Source organism: Dermacentor andersoni, chromosome 9 (assembly GCF_023375885.2).
Source record: "Dermacentor andersoni chromosome 9, qqDerAnde1_hic_scaffold, whole genome shotgun sequence".
Classification (NCBI taxonomy): domain Eukaryota; kingdom Metazoa; phylum Arthropoda; class Arachnida; order Ixodida; family Ixodidae; genus Dermacentor; species Dermacentor andersoni.
Genome location: NC_092822.1, coordinates 133,358,492 through 133,377,556, shown reverse-complemented (window position 1 = coordinate 133,377,556; position 19,065 = coordinate 133,358,492). Strand labels below are relative to the sequence as shown.

The window sequence follows — 19,065 nt, the reverse complement described above, 5'->3', positions numbered from 1 at the left end:
GTAGTCCGACAGAAATTTCAGCCAGCGATGCACTACTCCAGTGGCCACTGCACTGCTTGGCTGTTGAGGATCAAACAAAATTGTCAAGACCTGGTGATCAGTAATTATATCAAAGGCACGTCCACAGAGGTACTTGTGATTTTTTTTACAGCAAATACGATGACAAACGCTTCTTTCTCAATTTGCCAGTAGTTACGCTCGGACGCAGACAACGACTGTGAAGCAAAAGCAACTGGCTTTTCCTCCCTGCTCACCACGTGCGATAGCACAGCACGTAACCCATAATGAGATGCATCGCATGTGAATAAATAAAAAAATAAATTATGGGTTTACCGTGTCAAAAGTACTTTCTGGTTATGAGGCACGTGGTAGTGGAGGACTCCGGAAATTTTTACCACCTGGGATTCTTCAACGTGAACCTTAATCTATGTACATGGGTGTTTTCGCCTCCATCAAAATGTTGCCGCCATGGCCGGTATTCGATCCCGCGACCTAGTTAGTGCTCAGCAGCCTATCAACATAGCCACTGAGCATCCACGGCGGGTATCCCATACGATCGGAATTTTTTTTTTTTCACATCATAGAGTTATCATTCCACATTTCTTTCCATCTGCCGAATGCCTCATCACATTCACGTGACTAGTGCCATTTGGTTGCTTTCGAAGCAAGTAGTGCAATGGTTCCTAGACCGAGGCCAAATTTGGCAAAAGTTTCCCATAGTAGTTATTCAAAACCAAAAGGCCTTCAGTTGGGTCACGCTAATGGACCTTGGTGCTTTTCTAAATGGCTTCTACTTTTCCCGCCATTGGCTGCAAGCCATTCTTGTCGATCACGTGCCGCAAATATGTGATGCGCTGCTGAAAAAAACTGCATTTCTTAGCATTAACTTTTTTTCCGTATTCACTTAGACGCCGAAGGATTTGCTTCACTCTGGTAGCACTCCTTGTAATTTTCACCTGCGATGACTACATTATCTAAGTAGCAGGCGGTTCCCGGCATATTCCCGGCACAGTTTGCAAAATAGCCTAAATAGCCTATGAGCACGCTACGCCATAAGGTAGGCGGTAGAACCTGAACAGGCCAAAGTGGGCGTTAATGGTGAGCGGTTCTTGCGCCTGTTTGCTTAGTTCAAGCTGCAAGTACGCTTTCGATAGATCTATCATAGAAAGCACTGGTCTACCCTGCAGGTTTTCGAATATGTCTTCAGGCAGCGGCAAGGGGTATTGATCGTCCTTGAGTGCTGGATTTACCGTGACGCGATATTCGGCACACAATGGCAGTTACGGCGCGTTCTTTTTTGGGACAAAAGCAAATGGCGTTGCCAGGTACTCTGTCTGACCCTGTATATGAGAGCAGCTGCTTCTAGCTTGACCAATTCTTGTTCGACTCGCTCGCGCAAAGCGTATGGCATTGGTCGCGCTTACATGAATGCAGGGCACACTCTATCCTTCAATTCAATGCTGCATTCTAACCCTCTAATGGTACCAAAACCCACGTCAAACACTTCGGAAAACTTCTCAGCAAGTGATGTCATCTTATCCAAAGCATTTACAGACAAGACTTTAGGCCAATTTACTTTGATTTTAGAAAGCCAATCTCGGCCAAACTACGTGGGCATTCTTCCCCCTGCGCTTCTTTCGCTATGACCAGTGGTAGTTCGAAGCATTGGTGTTCGTATAACACCTTTACATCCATGACGCCTACCGTTGGGACTACCATAGCACTTTACGTGGCTAATTTGACATTTGCTTCTCGGCAAGAGGCATTTGGAAAGTGTTTAGCGCACTCTACTTCTGGCATTATTGACACTGCTGCGCTCGCATCAAGTTCCACGCGTATCACTTTATCATTTATCAGAACCTCGATTACAATTGCAGGCGTGCCTTCCTTGTGGTTCGTCTGGCGTAAAATCAGTAGTTTGTTGTCGCACTCTTCACACTCTAGATTCTGGACAAGCTTATATTTGTAAATTTTGGCAACATGGCCCTTTTTCGTGCACTTATAACAGGTTCTGTTCACAAATCGGCAACTCGCAGGTGAATGCCGTCCTCCATATCGATGACACATTCGTTTCGTTTCTTCTTTCGCTGACCACTTTGATTTTGCGACGCTGGACTAGACCGGCGTTTCTCTCGTTGGTGCTTTGCTCTGTTGAGCGACTTTCCGGTGCCAGGGGATGCCTTTCGTTTCTAAAGGCGCTCCTTTCGTGATGGGTTGCAGCATTTATTTCGTGCCTTGCGTCACCGCTTCCGTGATCATTGCTATGATGCACGTGCTCTCCAGTGTCACTTCGTTGTCTTGCATTGCCAACAGCCTGCAGCGTAGTGCCTCGGTACGTAGCCCAGGAAGGAGACGGTCCCACAGCGCTTCGTCAAAAAGATGCCAAATTCGCATATTCGAGCGGGTTTCTCCAATTCGACTACAAAATCTGCGATGGCCTCATGCGACTCTCGCTTTTTCTGGTTAAAGCGATACCGTTCCGTGACTAGGGAGCGCTTAGGAGCGCAGCGCTTCATCACAACGCCCACAACTTCCGTGAACGACGCCTTAGCTCTTGTTTTAGGCAGCAGCAAGCTCCGCGGTGTGACGTACGCCATCTCACTTATAGCTGTTAAGAAAGCCGGGAGCTTCTTGTCTTCGGCTATGTCACTGGCCGCGGCAAATACTTCGAACCGCTCGAGGTGCACTTCAAAGTTGCCTTCAACTGGTTGGAACTCCGGTAGCTTCCCAACAGTGGTTGCCATGCTGCCGTTCGGCCGGGTTGTGGTGGGCATCCGAGACACCCGGCGCGAATCCCATCTGCGTTGCCAGTTGTTGTACCTGGACGAGTTGTTGTACCTCAACTCATCAACAAGAACACACAACGATACTCGGGCGCGTATATAAGCACACAATATCTGGGCGTATGCGGAACTAGCAGTAGCTTGCGAGCACATAAATACGCCACTCGAATGACTGATGACGTCACAACACGGATGAATTCGACGACGTGTTGAGCCTTCCACACGCGACCCAACCATACGACCATTTCATGACCATTTTTCTGACACGCAAAACGGTTTAAGAACGGAGCCGCCTGCAGCAACTTCTCAACGCGGAGGAGCTGGGGGACCGACGACCATCTCAGATGCTGCACCGAATATATACGGCAGTATGCACCAAAGATACATACGGTCGCCAGCTACTTGGTGACAGTATGCAAGATTCCGAGAGTCTTCAGCGTCTGCCACGAAACCATCTTCCTGACCTGGCTGCTGCAGGCGACATATCGTTGGAGAAGCCAGCCGAGCTCGCCGATCGCATTGCGGAATACTCCCGCGCTGGCCCCACGGCAGCGCCAGCGACCGCCGTGGCACGATATGTCCAAGTGCGCCAGTCTCGCCTCGGAAGCATCGAAGAAAACAGAGAGCAGCTCGCTGCCTCCATCGCCGCGATGTGGACTCTGGTCCCTAGTCGCTCCCACGGCAGCTCATGTTCGCGTTCTCGTTCACGCACAAGAAGAAACAGGTGACGGCTATTGCTGGTACCATGTCTGTTTCGGCGCCAGCGCTAAGAAGTGTCGCGAGCCCTGTCGCTGGCAGGAAAACACAAGCGCCAGCCACTAATGGCGGCGAGTGACTGACTTGAACCCACAGCGACACGCAGCCGCCTGCTATACGTATCAAACGCAATAATGTTTAATAAACAGAAACTGACGCTGAGTTGAGCATTATTCCTGCCTCAAGTCGCGACAGGCAACAGAATGAAAGGACTGCGTCGTTACAAGCTGTATATAGTTCCACACTCGCCAACTTTGGACAGCGTTCGCTCACCATAGATTTGGGGTTACGCCGCATATTTCGATGGATATTCATCAGCGCGGATGTGCGGTTCGCATTACTTGAAGCGGGCTTTCTAAAAACTTCGGCGTGAACGTCGCCTTGTGAACTGTACGACCAATTCGTTCCTGCAGGGAATTCTCGCGCCTGTGTCGAACCCCGTGCAAATCGCTCCGAACTTACAAGCATCCTCGTTTAGCTCAATTTTCTTCGATTTTCCTTAACTTACAAATCCGAAAAACTACCGCTGCGACACGCAGTCCTCTAAGACCTCTCATGTTAAGCAAACCACGACGCCTCGCGGGTTACCGCCTTGCCACCGCACGCAGGGAGTTTGAACATATGCTGCAACTAGGCATGTTGGCCCATCATCAAGCAGCCTCTCATCCGCCCTGCACATCGTTCCGAAGCGTGAGCCATGTGATTAGCACCCCTGCAGTAGCTATCGTGCACTGAATGCGCGCAGTCTCCCTGGTCGCTATCCTGCTCCCCATATTCACGACTTCGCCGCCACACGAGCTGGTACGACGATATTTAGCAAACTCGACTTAGTCAAAGCTTACGACTACATTCCTGTTAAGCCATCGGACATACCAAAGACTGCCACTGCAGCACCTTTTGGCCTCTTCGAGTACGTCCGCATGCTTTTCGAGTTGAGGAAAGCTTCCTAAACGTTCTAAAGGTTCGTCAACGAGGTGACCCGCAGCCTAGACTTCGTCGTCGCCTACCCCCATTGATTACATGTGACTAGCTTTTCACGTGAACAGCATGCCGATCATCTCAAATTGCTTTTTAGACAATTCCAGGAACACGGCTTGACGTTTAACACAGCAAAGTTTGTTTCAGCGTCAACAGTATCGAATATCCTGGCCACTTCGTCACACCTGAAGTAGTCCAGCCACTGGATGGCAAAGTTCAAGCAATGCGCGATTTTCCTTGTCCAACTTCAGTTCGAACGGTGCGCGAATTCCAAGGATTACTCAGCTTTACCGTCGCTTTATACCTAATGTGGCTCGTATTGTTCTACCGCTGACCGATATGCTCAAGTCAACTGAAGCACCATCAGCCCCTCTCGAGTGGACAAGGGATACTGACGCAGCCTTTGAGGAAGCCAAGAATGCTCTGGCCAATGAAACAATGCTCGTGCATCCCTTACTGTGCGCACCAATGTGGCGGATCATCGATGATTCCTGCAACGCCGTTGGTGACGTGCTTCAGCTGCTCCAGCAAGACTCGTGGTGCCCTCTAGCTTTCTTTTCCATGAAACCAAAGCCTGCCGAAAGTGGCAACAGCACGTTCAACCGTCAACTTCTCGCCGTCTACCTCAGAATTCGGCACATTCGCCATAAACTGGAAGGTAGCATATTTCACGTGCTGACCGGCCTTATGCCACTGACATTCGCTTTCCGTAGAAACCACAGTGCTTATACATCCCGGTAAATTTGCCATCTAAATTCCATTTCGGAGTTAACACTAGACCTAAGGTACATCGAAGGCCCCATCAACGCTGCTGGTGACGCCCTTCCTTGCGTGAGTATTGTGGGTTACCGGGCTCTCGCGGTGGTTGTGTGGAGCCATTGCGTTGTGTTTCCTGGAACTCCGTGTCCCTCCCTTTCCTGCCTAGACACCCCGTCTAGGCAGGAAACAAAGTCACTCGGCTGCCATTCCAACCACGGTAGGTCAACAGGCTTTCCCCAATGGCCAACATTTTGGCGGGATTCGGACCCTGCTTGCGTGCTCTCCGGGTACGCGCGTGCAAGACGGGGCCCGGGATACCACATCGGGGCGTCGGAAGGTGCGTACGTGGTCTTCTCTGTCGGCGGCGGACAACGAGTGCCGCCGCCGGCCGAAGGTTGCTTCGGCTCGGCGAGGTCCCGGCTTCGGCAGGAGCGCGCACTCTTCTGTCGTCTCGATGTCCTGAGCCCGCGACTTCCGATCGTGCCCGTGTCTCTTCTATTTATCTTTGTTTCCATTTCGTCTGCTGTGGGGCTTGCACGATGGCAGGGGCTGACCGAAGGATAGGCAGCCTGTTGGGTTCTTTGTTCTCTCTGCCGCGGTGTGGCGTTAGCGGCCACGGGCGACCATTTGGCCATGTATTGTGTCGGAGTTAGATTTAGATTCGGACTTGTTGATAAAACTGGCGTTCGTATCGAATCCCAGCTTAATCAATGTTATTTCTTCTTTCCCGAGTGCTTTGCCTAGGGTCTTCCTTGCTCCGCGCGCGGTCTCACCTTTCCCTAGCTGGGGCCGGCGGGGCGCGCACGCGCGCAGTGGCGCATCGGCGCACGGAGTGGGCCGGGGCAGGCGGAGACGCAGCTCCCTGTATACGTGGCGGCTCGGAGTGCTCGAACCAGCGGTGGTCGTCCGGCGCGCGCGATATCAGAGCGTGCGCGCCGTGAGCGTAGCGAGGAGACTACAGCATCAAGTTGTGGACTTCGAAGCACTTGCAGAAACACAGCGCAGTGAAACTTGACGACTTGCGCGCAAGCTCTAGTTCTCTCTCGCTGTCTCATGTGCCGCTGCCCTTGTCCTCTGGTACAAATGTGTATGATGTGTCTTCTGGCCACACGCGTCATTTTATACCGTCCGCATATAGTCGTCACATCGTCGTCACATCTTCACAAGCTGCCTGAAGCAACCCACGTTAGCATCCGCGCCTCTCAACGCCTCATCACCTCTCGTTTTGTGTGGCCCGCCGTTATTAATTCTGGAAAGTAGCGTATTCCACGGGCTCATTGACCATAAGCCACTAGACATGCGCTTTCCGTGAAAACCACAATACTTATACGCATCGGCAAATTGGGCATCTAAGTTTAATTTCGGTGTTCCCCGCAGACCTAAAGGGCATCGAAGGCCCCGTCAACGCTGCTGCTGACGCCCTTTCCCGCGTAACTGTCATAACAAGTGATACTCTGGACTTGGACTCTGGACTACGTTGCGCCGAAATTTACACTGGCAAATGACAGTGAAAACCCAGCGCAACGTAATCAAGAACGTGCACCAACTAGCCGCTTTAACTGTTTTATTTAAAAAGCTTGTAAGGGGCTCATGTTACATGTGCACGTTATGGTGCCTTGTGATTTTTTTTATATTGTGTCACAATACGTGCATGCATGGAAACACCTGTATAGATCCGTTTTGCTTGTTTCTGTCATTCCTGGAACAACTGGAAGCATGTTTCTTCTCCTGTAGCTTGCTTTCACGCAAGCTGAAGATTACAGCTCCCGGATACCAGGCCCAGCTGATGTGCGCTGCCTGCGCCTTGGAATTGGAGGTCATCAGACGAATATAGTATTTTCTTAGAGCTGCAATATTGCAAGTGAAATCCTTTTTTCATTGTGTAAGTTTGGACTTTCATTTGGAGGCAACCATTGTTTTTTTAATCTAATTGGCTGTCTAGCGTACGGGAGGCGAAGTGAACCTTAATAACTACAAACTGTAGGGTAGCGTTCACTCCCAGCTCGGACGTTAACTATGGACCTTCGTGTTGACGCGTGAATGTTGTTTCAGTCTCTCCTGTAATGCGGTTTACATATTCACCAGGCGACTGTCGGAGTCGTGCAAAAGGTGCATAGGAAGGAGGCGCATAATCATTTTCTTCAACATTGCTTTTGGTTCCAGTAACCTTGTTTGCGCCCACTGGAGCTACTTTTCGTGCGACCATTCTTACGACACTGGGCATGAAAAAGTAACTGCGGAAAAAGTGTCACTAGGTGAATGAAATCCCATTTGCAGTTTAATCAGAAACATATTTTATAGCTGTTAATGCTGAGCGACTGCTTCACTGCTGGAAAAACATTTAAGCAGCCTCCTTTCAGACATTACAATAATTCGTGCGGAAAACTAGCTTTGTGGCAATGACGCACTCGCGCTGGTGCTCGTGTTTACAGCTCAAAAAGGTATGAGATTGGTAAATACGTTTATGCGATGTTTGTCATTGGTCAAATCAATAGGAATAAGTGAAAAATATTGACGAAGATGCAAAGCTAATGAAGGGGAAAGGTTGGAAAAGAAAAATTTTTTAAGAAAGACGTGATGTCAGTCAATGTTAGGCGGTTAAAGGCAATAGACCGCTACGCTGAAGTCGCAGTTCTTGATAAACACCTGTGTTTTCGCACGCACCTATGCGCTCAATGTTACGTGCCACTCGTAGAATTGTTTCGTGGAAACGCAATCGCGCGGCACGGCTCCGATGGCTGCGGAGTGACAGGACAACAAAAAGACGCTGTGTCCCCGCGTCCTCCAAGCACCCAAGTGAGAGGCTTGCTGAGGCCATTTTTTAGACGAAAGTCAGCGTAGCGAATACAGTACAGACCAAACTGGTTTCAGTGTCAAAGCAGCGTGAGGTCTTGAAGGCGCCCATGCAGCCACAGTATTCATCTCTCAGGGCCCGCTGAGCGAACTAAACCTGGAGCAGCCGCTGTTCCTTGGCGGGCTGCCGCCGGAGGCCGCGATGAGCGTCGACGCGGGACCCCGCTCGCCCGGTCTGGACGGGGCGCTGCAGCGTCTGGTGCTCAACGGGGATGCCTGGGCCGACCTGGTGGCACGGGCGGCTGCCTCGGAGCGCGTCTCCGAGCACCGTGGGCCACCGTGCATGGGTGGCGGGGCAGCCGGGCCCTGCCTCAACGGGGGCATTTGTCTGCCCCAGCTGGCCGCACACTCGTGCCTGTGCCCGGCGCACTTCGGCGGAGCCCTGTGCGAGCTCGCCTTCGACGAGGCCCAAAGGAGACCCGTTGCCTTTCGGGGAACGTCCTTCCTGCACTTCAGGCACGGCTCTAGGTAAGCACACTGGGGTGCATTGGGTCAAACGAGCGCATTTTCGCCCAATGGCACAGCCGTGGCATGAGCCTGAGGAAAGATTAAGCGGATGTGGAGAGCGTAAGATATACGATTTACAGCCCTCAGCCTAACCCTAGTAATCTTAGATGATGCGACCACGCCTCATCCACCGACATTTAGAAGGTCAAAAATGTTCTTTGAATAAGTGAATAAATGACAGAAGAATAAAAAGCGAAGAGCCCATACATACGCTGTTCGCTGTCACACAAAATGATCACAGCTAACACACGCGAAGCTGAGGTACAGTAAGTTGCAGGCGTGCCTCAGGCACTTTCTGGAAGGCAGCAGGCTAAAAAAAAATTCACGCAAGAACTCTTCTAGGAGTTGTCCAAGTATGCGTAAACAATGTGCTGGCAAAGGCGGGATTCATTATCAATCTTAAAAACTTCATCCTACAAGCATAAACCCTTATCGACCCTTATCGGTCGTTGTCCACCCTATCGTACTAGGTCCGACCCTTACCTTAAAAGGGTATGAATGCGAGCTAGTTTGTGCGAATCCATGGGTGAAAACAGCACAAAATAAACAAAAACTAGGGAGGAACACACGATGAGCGCTAAGTTTTAGTTACTATGGTTTATTGCGCGCATACACAAGAACACCTCTAGAGTATATTTCTGTATGCGTCCAATAAACCCTAGAAGTTGGAAGGCAGCGCTCGTGCTGTGTTCCTCCTTTGTCGGTGTTTACTTCGCGCTATTTTTCACCCATGAAACCTTATCGTTTATTACCAACGTTATCGTGCCCCATGCGTGCCTTATCTACCCTTGTTAGTCAGTATCAGCCTTATCGCGATCTACCCGATCCTTATCAACCATTACCTGTCCTTACCAGCCTTACAGCACTTGACCCGATCCTTATCAACCCTTATCGGTGCTTATTAAGCTCATCAGAATTGCTCCAATCATAATCATGCCTTATCGCTCTTTCGCGCCTTATCCATCCCCATGGAACCATCATCATCAACCGTGGTGAGACCCATACAACCCCTCACCACTCCTAATCTACTCATGGACTGCTTATCTACCTGCATGGCACAACGGGATGCGCACGAGCCGTTGGAGCTCGGTGACGTTGCGGTCTGCGAAGGAACGCCCCGACGTATGGCGCATCCGTCGATCTCTAGAACGCATAGGTAATGTGAATGTTTGGCATTGAATTTTCGCAAAATCTGAATTTTCCTGATCTCGGCGACGCATCAAGTCGGCTGTACAAGTGGCCCCTGAGATAGCTTTTATTCCACCATCGCCAAATTTTTGAACGAAGCCTTCATACAAACTGTTCTCTTCTGACATTTGTTTAATACCGCCGGAACAGCACATTCACTTGATTCAAATATATTCACTCTCTGTAAGCGCGTGGGTGTCTAGCGGAGTCGCTAAGACACTCGGCTTCTGAGCGCAGAGTCAAGTTCGAGACTAACCCCCGCGAACGCTTTCGAATTTGGTCTCTTTTTTATGCATTATTTTTTTATGGTGATTCGTCTTACGCTATGGACGGACGGACGGAATTTTTCGTTGGGTAGGCATAGGAATGCTTACGCTTTTGAATGTCTTACAAAACCTTGGCATGCCAAGCAGGTCACAGATGTAAACAAGCTGTCAGCGACGAGTAACTCCAACTCCGCTGAACGCAGGCAGTTACTGGCACCGCGCACCGCCTCATGGGAAGCGCCACGTGACCAGCATGTTTCGTGCTGGGAGTTATTTAAAACTTCCTGCGCGGGGTTTCCTCAAAGACATTTTGATGGAGTAAAATCATGCCATGTCACCCTTGTGCTTCCTGAAGTTAGAAATCGCACTAGAACGAAGGAATATTGCTCTCATACGTGAGAATAAATATAGTCAAGGATGGAACTTTCAGGGCGTACAACGTTTTCAAACTGTCATATGAGGTCATGTCTTGTTACAGTGAAAATGACATTCGGGTGTGTGTTGATTTTTGCTTGTAACCCTGTACTTATGTGTTTCTTTCTTATAATTGTGCTTTATGCACCTGCCATTGTTCTACTTTCCGCCTTCATTTATTCAACACAGCAATGGACTAAGTAGCCCAGACTTAGGTTCTCATTTAAAATGTGATTACTGGGGACGGCGGTAGCGTGAATAATAAAAAAGAAACAACTCGACAACGAGGCAAGGTTGACTGCTACTCCGAGCTGAGATTTATTGAGGCGAAACAGGGAAATAGGTTGTCGAAAACAAAAACAATAAAACTAGGCCTTATTGAAGACCAAGTGAAGCTGTTAGAGATGGAGCCGCTTATTCAACGATCGAAGCATCGAAAACTGGAATAAATCGAAGCTCGCGCGGTAGACTTCTTCCCCATCGAGGCTGCTATTTAAACAGCGTTCTCCTTTGGTCCGCGGCAGGATTTTCAACGGGCTCGCCGCCCTACAGTACTGATGCGCACCAGTGGCCTGAAGGACTGCTGTTCTTGCTCATGTCTGCATTCGCAGCCTCCATGTGGTAGAGAAGCCGAGTCGGTCGTCGTAAGACTGCTCCGCATGGTGAACGCACTTTGCAAGAACGGGCCTTTCCAGCGATCGCTGGGAACAGTTCATCGACTTGTCCTAACTTGCGCTGTTCCCTGGGTGTGCTTCTTTATTAGTACAAGCGCTTCCATTTTGATGGGCAAACACTTGAGGCCCTATAACGTAAAACTATTCCAATATGTTTCTATTCCAATCACCTGACGTCAAATTTGCGTAACCACCGACGCAAGCACCGGGCGGGCACCCGCAGGGTTGTCTGAACAGACAAATCAAACGCTCTCCTCGCTCATAGGGGGTCACTTTTGTTTGCTTGAAAAACGAATAACGTTGCCTAAACTGAGCGGCTTGTCGTATCTAATGGGCTAACAAGAAGCGAGGAGAACGCTCAAGCGGAGAGGAATTCACTGGGGCGGAGCCAGTGCACTGAAAATCGATAGCCGGATTAAGAAGGTGGTGCCGGCGTGTGCGATTGGTCGGCTTCCCCTTACATAGCTTGCGGTGGCTGGTCGAAAATCACGGCGGCATGCAACGGAAGCTTAAGAATGACGCTAAAACTGACCCTCAGCAAAGAAAAGTTGGCAGAATGAGGTAGTAAACGTGCCGAAAGGGCTCGAAAACATTACACGGCCACACAAGAAGCTTTATTATACGCAAATACACCCATGCTCTCCGGCAGGTGCGAGTAATCAGCGTCTCAGCGATCGGCGGCAGCCATCTTTTATTCCCTTCGGAACGGGGCAGCCTGCGGCTATTCGAAGAAAATTCAGTTTTGTTCGGCATATTAATGCATCTTTATCGCGTACGCGTCACTTTGACGCGGTGAGTTTGTGCGGTTTTGTGACGTCGCGTGACAGGCAGGTGAGGTGGGTGCAGCCTGAAAACTTTTTACCTATAGCCGAGGGCTAATGGCGAAAAGGGGTCGAATCAGAAATAACTGTTTTTCTTTTTTCTGTCAAATCATGCATAGTGAGTGTGTACACATCATATCAGATGGGGACGTATCGCGGTTTTCGTGACGTCGCATGAAAGACAGGTGAAGTGGGCGTGGTCGAAAGAAGTTTTTGACCAATCGTGGAGGGCTGATAGCAGAACTGTAATAGAAAAGTTTGGAATAGTTTTACGTTATAGCGCCCTTGGTTTTCTTGATTATGAGAGCCGAATGAGGTTGCGGCAAGTATTCACGGCGCCACCTTGTCCAGAAGCCTTCCGAGAAGCCGTTGATGACCTACATCGAAGTGCAGGGGCTAATTATGTTACGTCTTCAGACTAACCCCCGTATTCAGAAATGCACCTTAAGTTGAAGCCCATGCTTAACTTGGTTTATATGACGCCTGGCATGAATGAGTCCATGACGCTCATTGCGGTTCCTGCTGTGCGTTCACGACAGGCGTCATTAAAATCAAGTCGAGCATGGGATTCAAGTTAAGATGGGTTTCTGAATACTGGGGTAAATGTTTGTTGTTCGATGGTAGCATAGTGACTTTTCTTCCCGATCAGGAACTGTCCTGGTGTAAGCGGACTAGGCTAGGAACGATTACTGTAGACGTAGGTCATTGGTTGCGAATTAATCATTCCCTCCACATGCATAAGTGTTGTTGATAACTCTTCAAAGCTTAGTCAGTTCCACTGGAGCAGTTTCTTCAACACCGCGTTGAAGAAAGCGCTCCAACGCAACTCATTACAGAACGATTTAGCCTTTTCTAGATTCATTCCCACCAGGTAGCTTCTTCAGGAATTATCTTCCATTGGATATTGTCGTTCAAAAATAACGCTTCAATTCCTTCGCCCTTCATTGCTGTCCAATGTTTTTTGATGTCCTTCGAGGCCTTGACAGTCCTTCTATTGTCCGAGCACAAGAGTTTGCACAAGCCTAGTCTTGCAACAAATTCATTACAGGCAAGCATAAAGGCTTCTGATTGGAAATATAAGTGACATGTTTCAAATTATGAGCAAAATGAGGACAAGGTAAAAGCGGGAGCCGTCGTTTAAGCAAGTGGACATGTCTTTTTTTACGGCATCAAATGAATGGCTCTACAACGGAGTGGGTAACTATCAGTATGTACGAATTGAGCATATTTGCGTTCGCTTTGGAGCAGATACAGCGGACAAATTCGACTACTGATATTTTAAAGGGCGGCGATATTTGGACCCGGTCATCCGTAAGAGGGTAAAATGGCCCTGCTTATGATTTGTACGACTATCGCCTAGAAACAGTACAGCGGTGTTGCACCTTTTTCATAACTTGTCTGGCCCTTAGTATGCTGAACTCCTCCCTGAGTTCAGCTAAAACCTGGTTAACATCAGCACGTGTTATTTCATGATTAGGAACGTGGTAAGCTGCTCTGAACCTGGAATAAAAATCAGATGCTTCTAGCACTTCCGCATGTCGCTGAACTGAAGCCCTTCTCCAAGACGCAGTAAATATCTTCCGTCAAAAAATGCCATAAATTTGTGTATTGACAAGAACACTTTACTAACGATGTTGCAAACATTCTTGAGTGCGACAAACCTAGTATTGTTCAGTTTCAAGCATCTCTGTCCTCTGTAAAGGACTTCTTCTTTTCAGGTGTTCCCTGCGACAAAAGTAGACAAATTTCTTTACTATACTATCACTCGTAACAGTCTGTTGTGAGAATTGCAGTTTGTAACGAACAAAATGGATGGAAATTTTCCAACGTTTGTCTTCAAACAGATTGCGCTTTCTCCGGTATAGACAATTTTTTTATCTTACATACAACCTTCCAGATTAGTGTTGATCTTTAAAAGTTCTGGTTCCTCCTTCCAAAGTAAAACTTGTAGGAGTTTCCCTGCTCTTCAGACTCTAAATAATAAATGAGCTGGATTATGATCACCTCAAGAATGTTTCCACGTTAATCAGGTAGGATTCAATGATAACATTAGTCACTGTCTGTAGCTCCGAGACTTGGTTTGTGACGAACGTGATTCAGCGCTTCGCTGGATTACATATCCTGTGTAACGCTATCATTGAATCAGTCCACATCCCAGTTTCCGTGTATTCAAGACCCAGTCCACATTTCACGGAAGGTACCAGTCTGGCTGCTGAAACTACTTCGAAGAGCTCTAAACGAAGCAGATTAGGTTTTTGAATTGACGCCACATTTGTCAAGGGCATGAATAATTCAAAAAGTGGTGTACCTCTCTCTTTTTGTGTTTGAAAGTGAACGCAAAAATAATGAGAATGGCCGTTAAGAAATGAGTTAAACTTTGACATACCTGCGCAAAGTTGGGAATATAACAAAAATATAAAGAGCATCAAACTAAGCGTTATGAATGCTGAGTATTATGTGGACAGTTGCCTTTTAATGATGAAGAGCAGGGCCATTGAAAGGTCAATGTTCTCTGGAAATCTTACTCGGATACGAAACATAATAAACCTGAGAGTTCGTGACAGGTGAAGTTCTTGTGAAGGAGTTTGAGAATAAACAGGAGTTCACGGCGATTACTTCTGCAGCAAAGTAAAGGCATTGATAATAATCCAAGAGTACAAGGTCTTGTTTTGGGGTTAGCAAAGCGGGAATGATATTGGCACGTAGGCTTGTTAATCATTTTGGGGCAAGCGCTTTTCAGCGTCTAACAAATGTTATCGCTCAGTGCGGGACGCGCCTGCATGTATCGGAAGTTTCTAGAACGTTATCGATGATTCCAATCACTGTCTGTTGTCACCGAACTTTGTGCAATATGATTGCAGGTACGCGCAACGCGAATGGTGCAGAACTTTCTGGAAGACACGCGGCACCTGCGATTACTCTGGAACGTTTGATGGCGCGTGTATAGAAGCCCACGCGCTTGACCAGCACATCAGATTTTCGACAATCGCAGACTGTGTTCGCCGCTATCGTTGCTCTTTGAGTGTAGCCTGTTTTTTTAGAGCACAGGTTCGGCCAATAAAACACTAGTTAGGCCGTTCACAGTTTCGCTACTTCCTTCACCGTCACTACCACGTGACAATATATACGTACAAACGTTTTCTGTACTCGACCTATAATACAATGGTGGCATCTAGAAATTCCATTCCAGACGACCGACGCGTACTCGTTTTGAGGAAAACAGATTGTTTTGTATAAATCGCAGAACAGTCTAGGAGACTTGAATTGCCTCGATAGAGTGCAAACAGAGCCGCTTAGTTTGATTAGAAAAGAGAAACGTTGTGTCAAAAAGTACACCAAAGTTATTGATATCAAAGGCCTTACGCAAGGGTACAGAAACTACAGAATCGGGAAAAAAAATACCTGCTGTGCTGCTTGTGAAGGTCATGACTGTGATCTTAGGAGCATTCAAGGTGAGGTTATTTTGCACCATTTAGAAAAAGAAAGAAGGTCCGACTGCAGGGTGTGAAACTTCACATTGTGAAGTTTCTTAAAGGTCTTGATGCCATCGGAATAAAGTACGAAATCGTTCGCAGTAAAGGAAAGAACTTTCCTATTAAATTTTTTTTAAATGTAGCTGTACTAATACTGACCTTTAAGAGACGCCACTAGCTGTCATTTAAAATGAATTGTTTTGGCTATTCACGTTAACTGAACGTGATCTATCGAGAAGACAACTGTGTAAAAGATTATCAACTGACGAATCAAGACCAAAGTGCTTAAGCTTGGTCAGAAGCAATGCATGGATGACTACATCAAAAGCTTTGCGTAAGTCACAGCAAACGGGTGTCAACTTGCCCCTTATAAATACCGGCACGGAGATTTGTGTCATGAAACTTGCGAGATTTCTGATAGTGCAGTAGCGGGTGAGAGGTACATGCTTGTAAGGAACCGATGAGTTCTGCCCTGTATACGACAATATGTTCTGAAGAGCAAGCTCAAACACCTTTGACATACCACAGAGAAGAGAAATTTGGCGACAACTCAGGACATTGGTTTCACAGCCAAACTTCAATAATATTGATCAATATTGATCATGTTCGCAGAGATCCTAAAGATAGCGCATTTCTTCTCTGCACGCACTAGGCACAGAAATTCTAGATTTTCGGTGAGGCAATGTTTATGTTTTAGGGCAATTATGAGTTTGAAGTTTGAAGTTCGAAGTTTATTTCCTTTCTTCATTACAGAAAGAGGAAACAAGAGCTAAAGGCCATTTGGCCGGACAGGGGGGCTCTTGCTCCTAAGTGCACTGAACGTGACCCGCATTTGCTACACATTTGTTACGCAACCCCGCATTTGTTACGTTTGTAGCTTTATGGACCTGCTGTTACAGACGAGAACCAGTGCAAAAATTTAGAGCTTTTAGTCTGACCTGCGGAATGTATTTGCGCATACTGCTCAAAACAAGCTCCATAAACTGATCTACTTGGTCATCAATATTGATGTTGTCTAATAATGAAAATAGTAATACTAAGAATAATAATGATAATAATAACAATAAAATCACCGCCCAAGCAATCCGTAGAGATGGTTAACCAGCGAAGCTGGAACGTGCGGCCCCGTTGTTTATCATAATGCATGTAACACAGCGCAGTAGGGACGAGAGACAAGGAGAGACAGGACAGGGGCTAACTTGCAACAAACATTTGATTGCGGATCCCGAGCATACTTATACGCCCATCGGAATCCACAGAGAAGCTAAACTGCCACGTGCAGACTGACGGCTAACTGACGCAACGCTCCTACCCGTGTAATTTCGTAGCTTCTACGATTTTCCTTGTTAAACTAGTGTGATGGCGTCAATGCTAAGCGCGTGAGCTACAGTGCATTGGACAAAGGGAAACATCCCTTAGATTGCGTTCTAACAATCATAGATCGCATGCCGTGATCCTTCCTCGTCTTTCGCTATCCGAACTTGTCGTTTTCGTGGACCACTCCTTTTGCAAGCTAACTGCCGCCATACATGAATGTGGTTTCAAATCGCACTACGAAAGGGAGGTTCGTGACTCATTTGTAATCCATAAATCTGGTGCCGTGGCTTCTGGGATTAACGAGAGCCCTGGTACGTGGACCTTTTTGTACGCGAAATAGAGAATCGCATTCTCGTTGTCCTCAGATTGAACAGCTTGTTTTTCATCGCATTATTTACGCCACGTCGTCAGAATTCGCACAACCTACACGCGTGCGCTTCACCCCAAACAATTTTCTGGTTGCTGACTTGTTATATTATTGTATTTAACCTAGGACGAGTGATGTTCGTCAATGATTGTTGTCACATCTTTATGACAACTTCTGTAGTCACCTTTCTCGCTAAGCTATCTTGCAAAACCCGCATTTGTAACGTTTGTAGCTTTATGGACCTGTTGCTACAGCCATCGCATCCCGTGGTGCATTTTTACCAAGTTTAACATGTGTACTGATGATTGGTGACGGGTGCACTCACTCGTGTTACTGCAAAAATCTGTCTCCTGGCTATGTTGATTCTCCCCTTCTTTTGCTAACCATGCGTCATCTCTCTAAACCCTGTTTTTGTTGTATATAGTGTTGCTATACGAACCTGTTACAACCATCACGTCGAAAATTTTATTTCTTTTCTGTTTTTAAACACCTGTCATCTTTTTTTGTGACCTCTGTTCTTGCGGTTGTGACGAAGAAGAATGGCAGGCTGTAAAGCCCCCTTGCCATCGTGTGGCGCGTACACAGTTCGTTCGCTGGCTGCGCCCTAGCTGCTGGTGCGGACTTTGTAGCTGATGCTCTACGAACCGAATAAACCCCCCTTTACAATTGGTGGAGCTGCTGGGTACAACCGGAATTCTGGAACTTCGTAATCGGACACTGCAGCCCGTCTTCATTATGCCGGAAGGACTAACACAACTACAACCCGCTGCCCCGTTGACTACCGTGGCCTGCCTCGGCCCGCTGCGTCAACATGACCCACCCATCTTCAGCGGTACCGAAGACCATGAAGTAGAAGACTGGCTCGCTGACTACGACCAGGTGAGCATCCACAACCACTGGAACGACACCAAAAAATTCAATTACGTGTCGTTTTGCTTGAGCTGTGTCGCCAGCGTGTGGCAGCGCAACCACGAACGTTATCTGACAACGTGGACGGCCTTCAAGGCTAACGTGACAGAAGTATTTGAGCGCCCCGCGGTTCACAAGCTTCGCGCCGAGCAACGTTTACGTGACCGTGCGCAACAGTGCTGGGAGATATTTACCAGCTATGATGTTGACAACCGCTCTAACCGCGTTGACGTCACAATGGCTGATGCCGAGACGATCCGCCATATCTTAACAGGCATTGAAGACGACGCCTTCCAGATGCTGTTGGCGAAAAATCCGTCGACAGTATCTGAACTCGTCAGTCTGTGTCAAAGCTTCGACGAACTATGCAAACAACGCGTAGCCACCCGCCAATCTATACCTCAGGCCACTTCAAAGTCGAACTTGGCTGTTGCCCCAGATAACACTTTGCTGCTGCTGCAGATCAAGGAGTTCGTCCGTGAAGAGGTGGCTCGTCAGCTTTCCTTGATTCCACTTACACACGGCCAGTCGAGTACTCCGTTGGCGCCCGCTCTCCAATCTGTCATCAAGGAGCAGGTAGCCGGCCACATTACGCCTTCTCTCCAGCAGGCTCCGACGGTCGCTCCCCTGACGTGCGCCACAAACCTACGGCCCCCTTCGCCCACCTTTGCGCCCACCTGTATCCCCTACAGTCCAGCCACTGGTGCACTATGCACGACCTCAAGACGATTGGCGCACTGAAGACAATCGTCCGATTTGTTTTTATTGTGGCCGTGCTGGACACGTGGCACGTCACTGTCGCCTGCTTACACCGAACGTCCCCACCAACGTGCGTCCATGTGCGCCACGTTTCCAACAACGCCGCAACTATTCAGACACCTTTCAATCTCCTCCTGTAGTCGAAACCGCATTCTCCGCTCACCCTTCACCTTCTCCTAGCCGCCGCTCCCTTACACCCATGAACCGTCGGCGGAGCCTCTGCGCCAGGAAAACTAACAAC

The 19,065-nt window shown here is 48.1% G+C and overlaps 1 protein-coding gene across 2 annotated transcripts in view; it reads left to right on the top strand.

Moving 5' to 3' along the window:
* The window catches only part of LOC126529753 (agrin-like), a 481,149-nt gene that overhangs the window by 419,326 nt on the left and 42,758 nt on the right, over positions 1-19,065 (top strand). For both annotated transcript variants that reach the window (XM_055069999.1, XM_055069998.1), the window contains one exon: positions 8,206-8,597. In XM_055069999.1, coding sequence (XP_054925974.1) covers positions 8,206-8,597 — 392 coding nt within the window. The remainder of the gene's footprint in view (positions 1-8,205; positions 8,598-19,065) is intronic.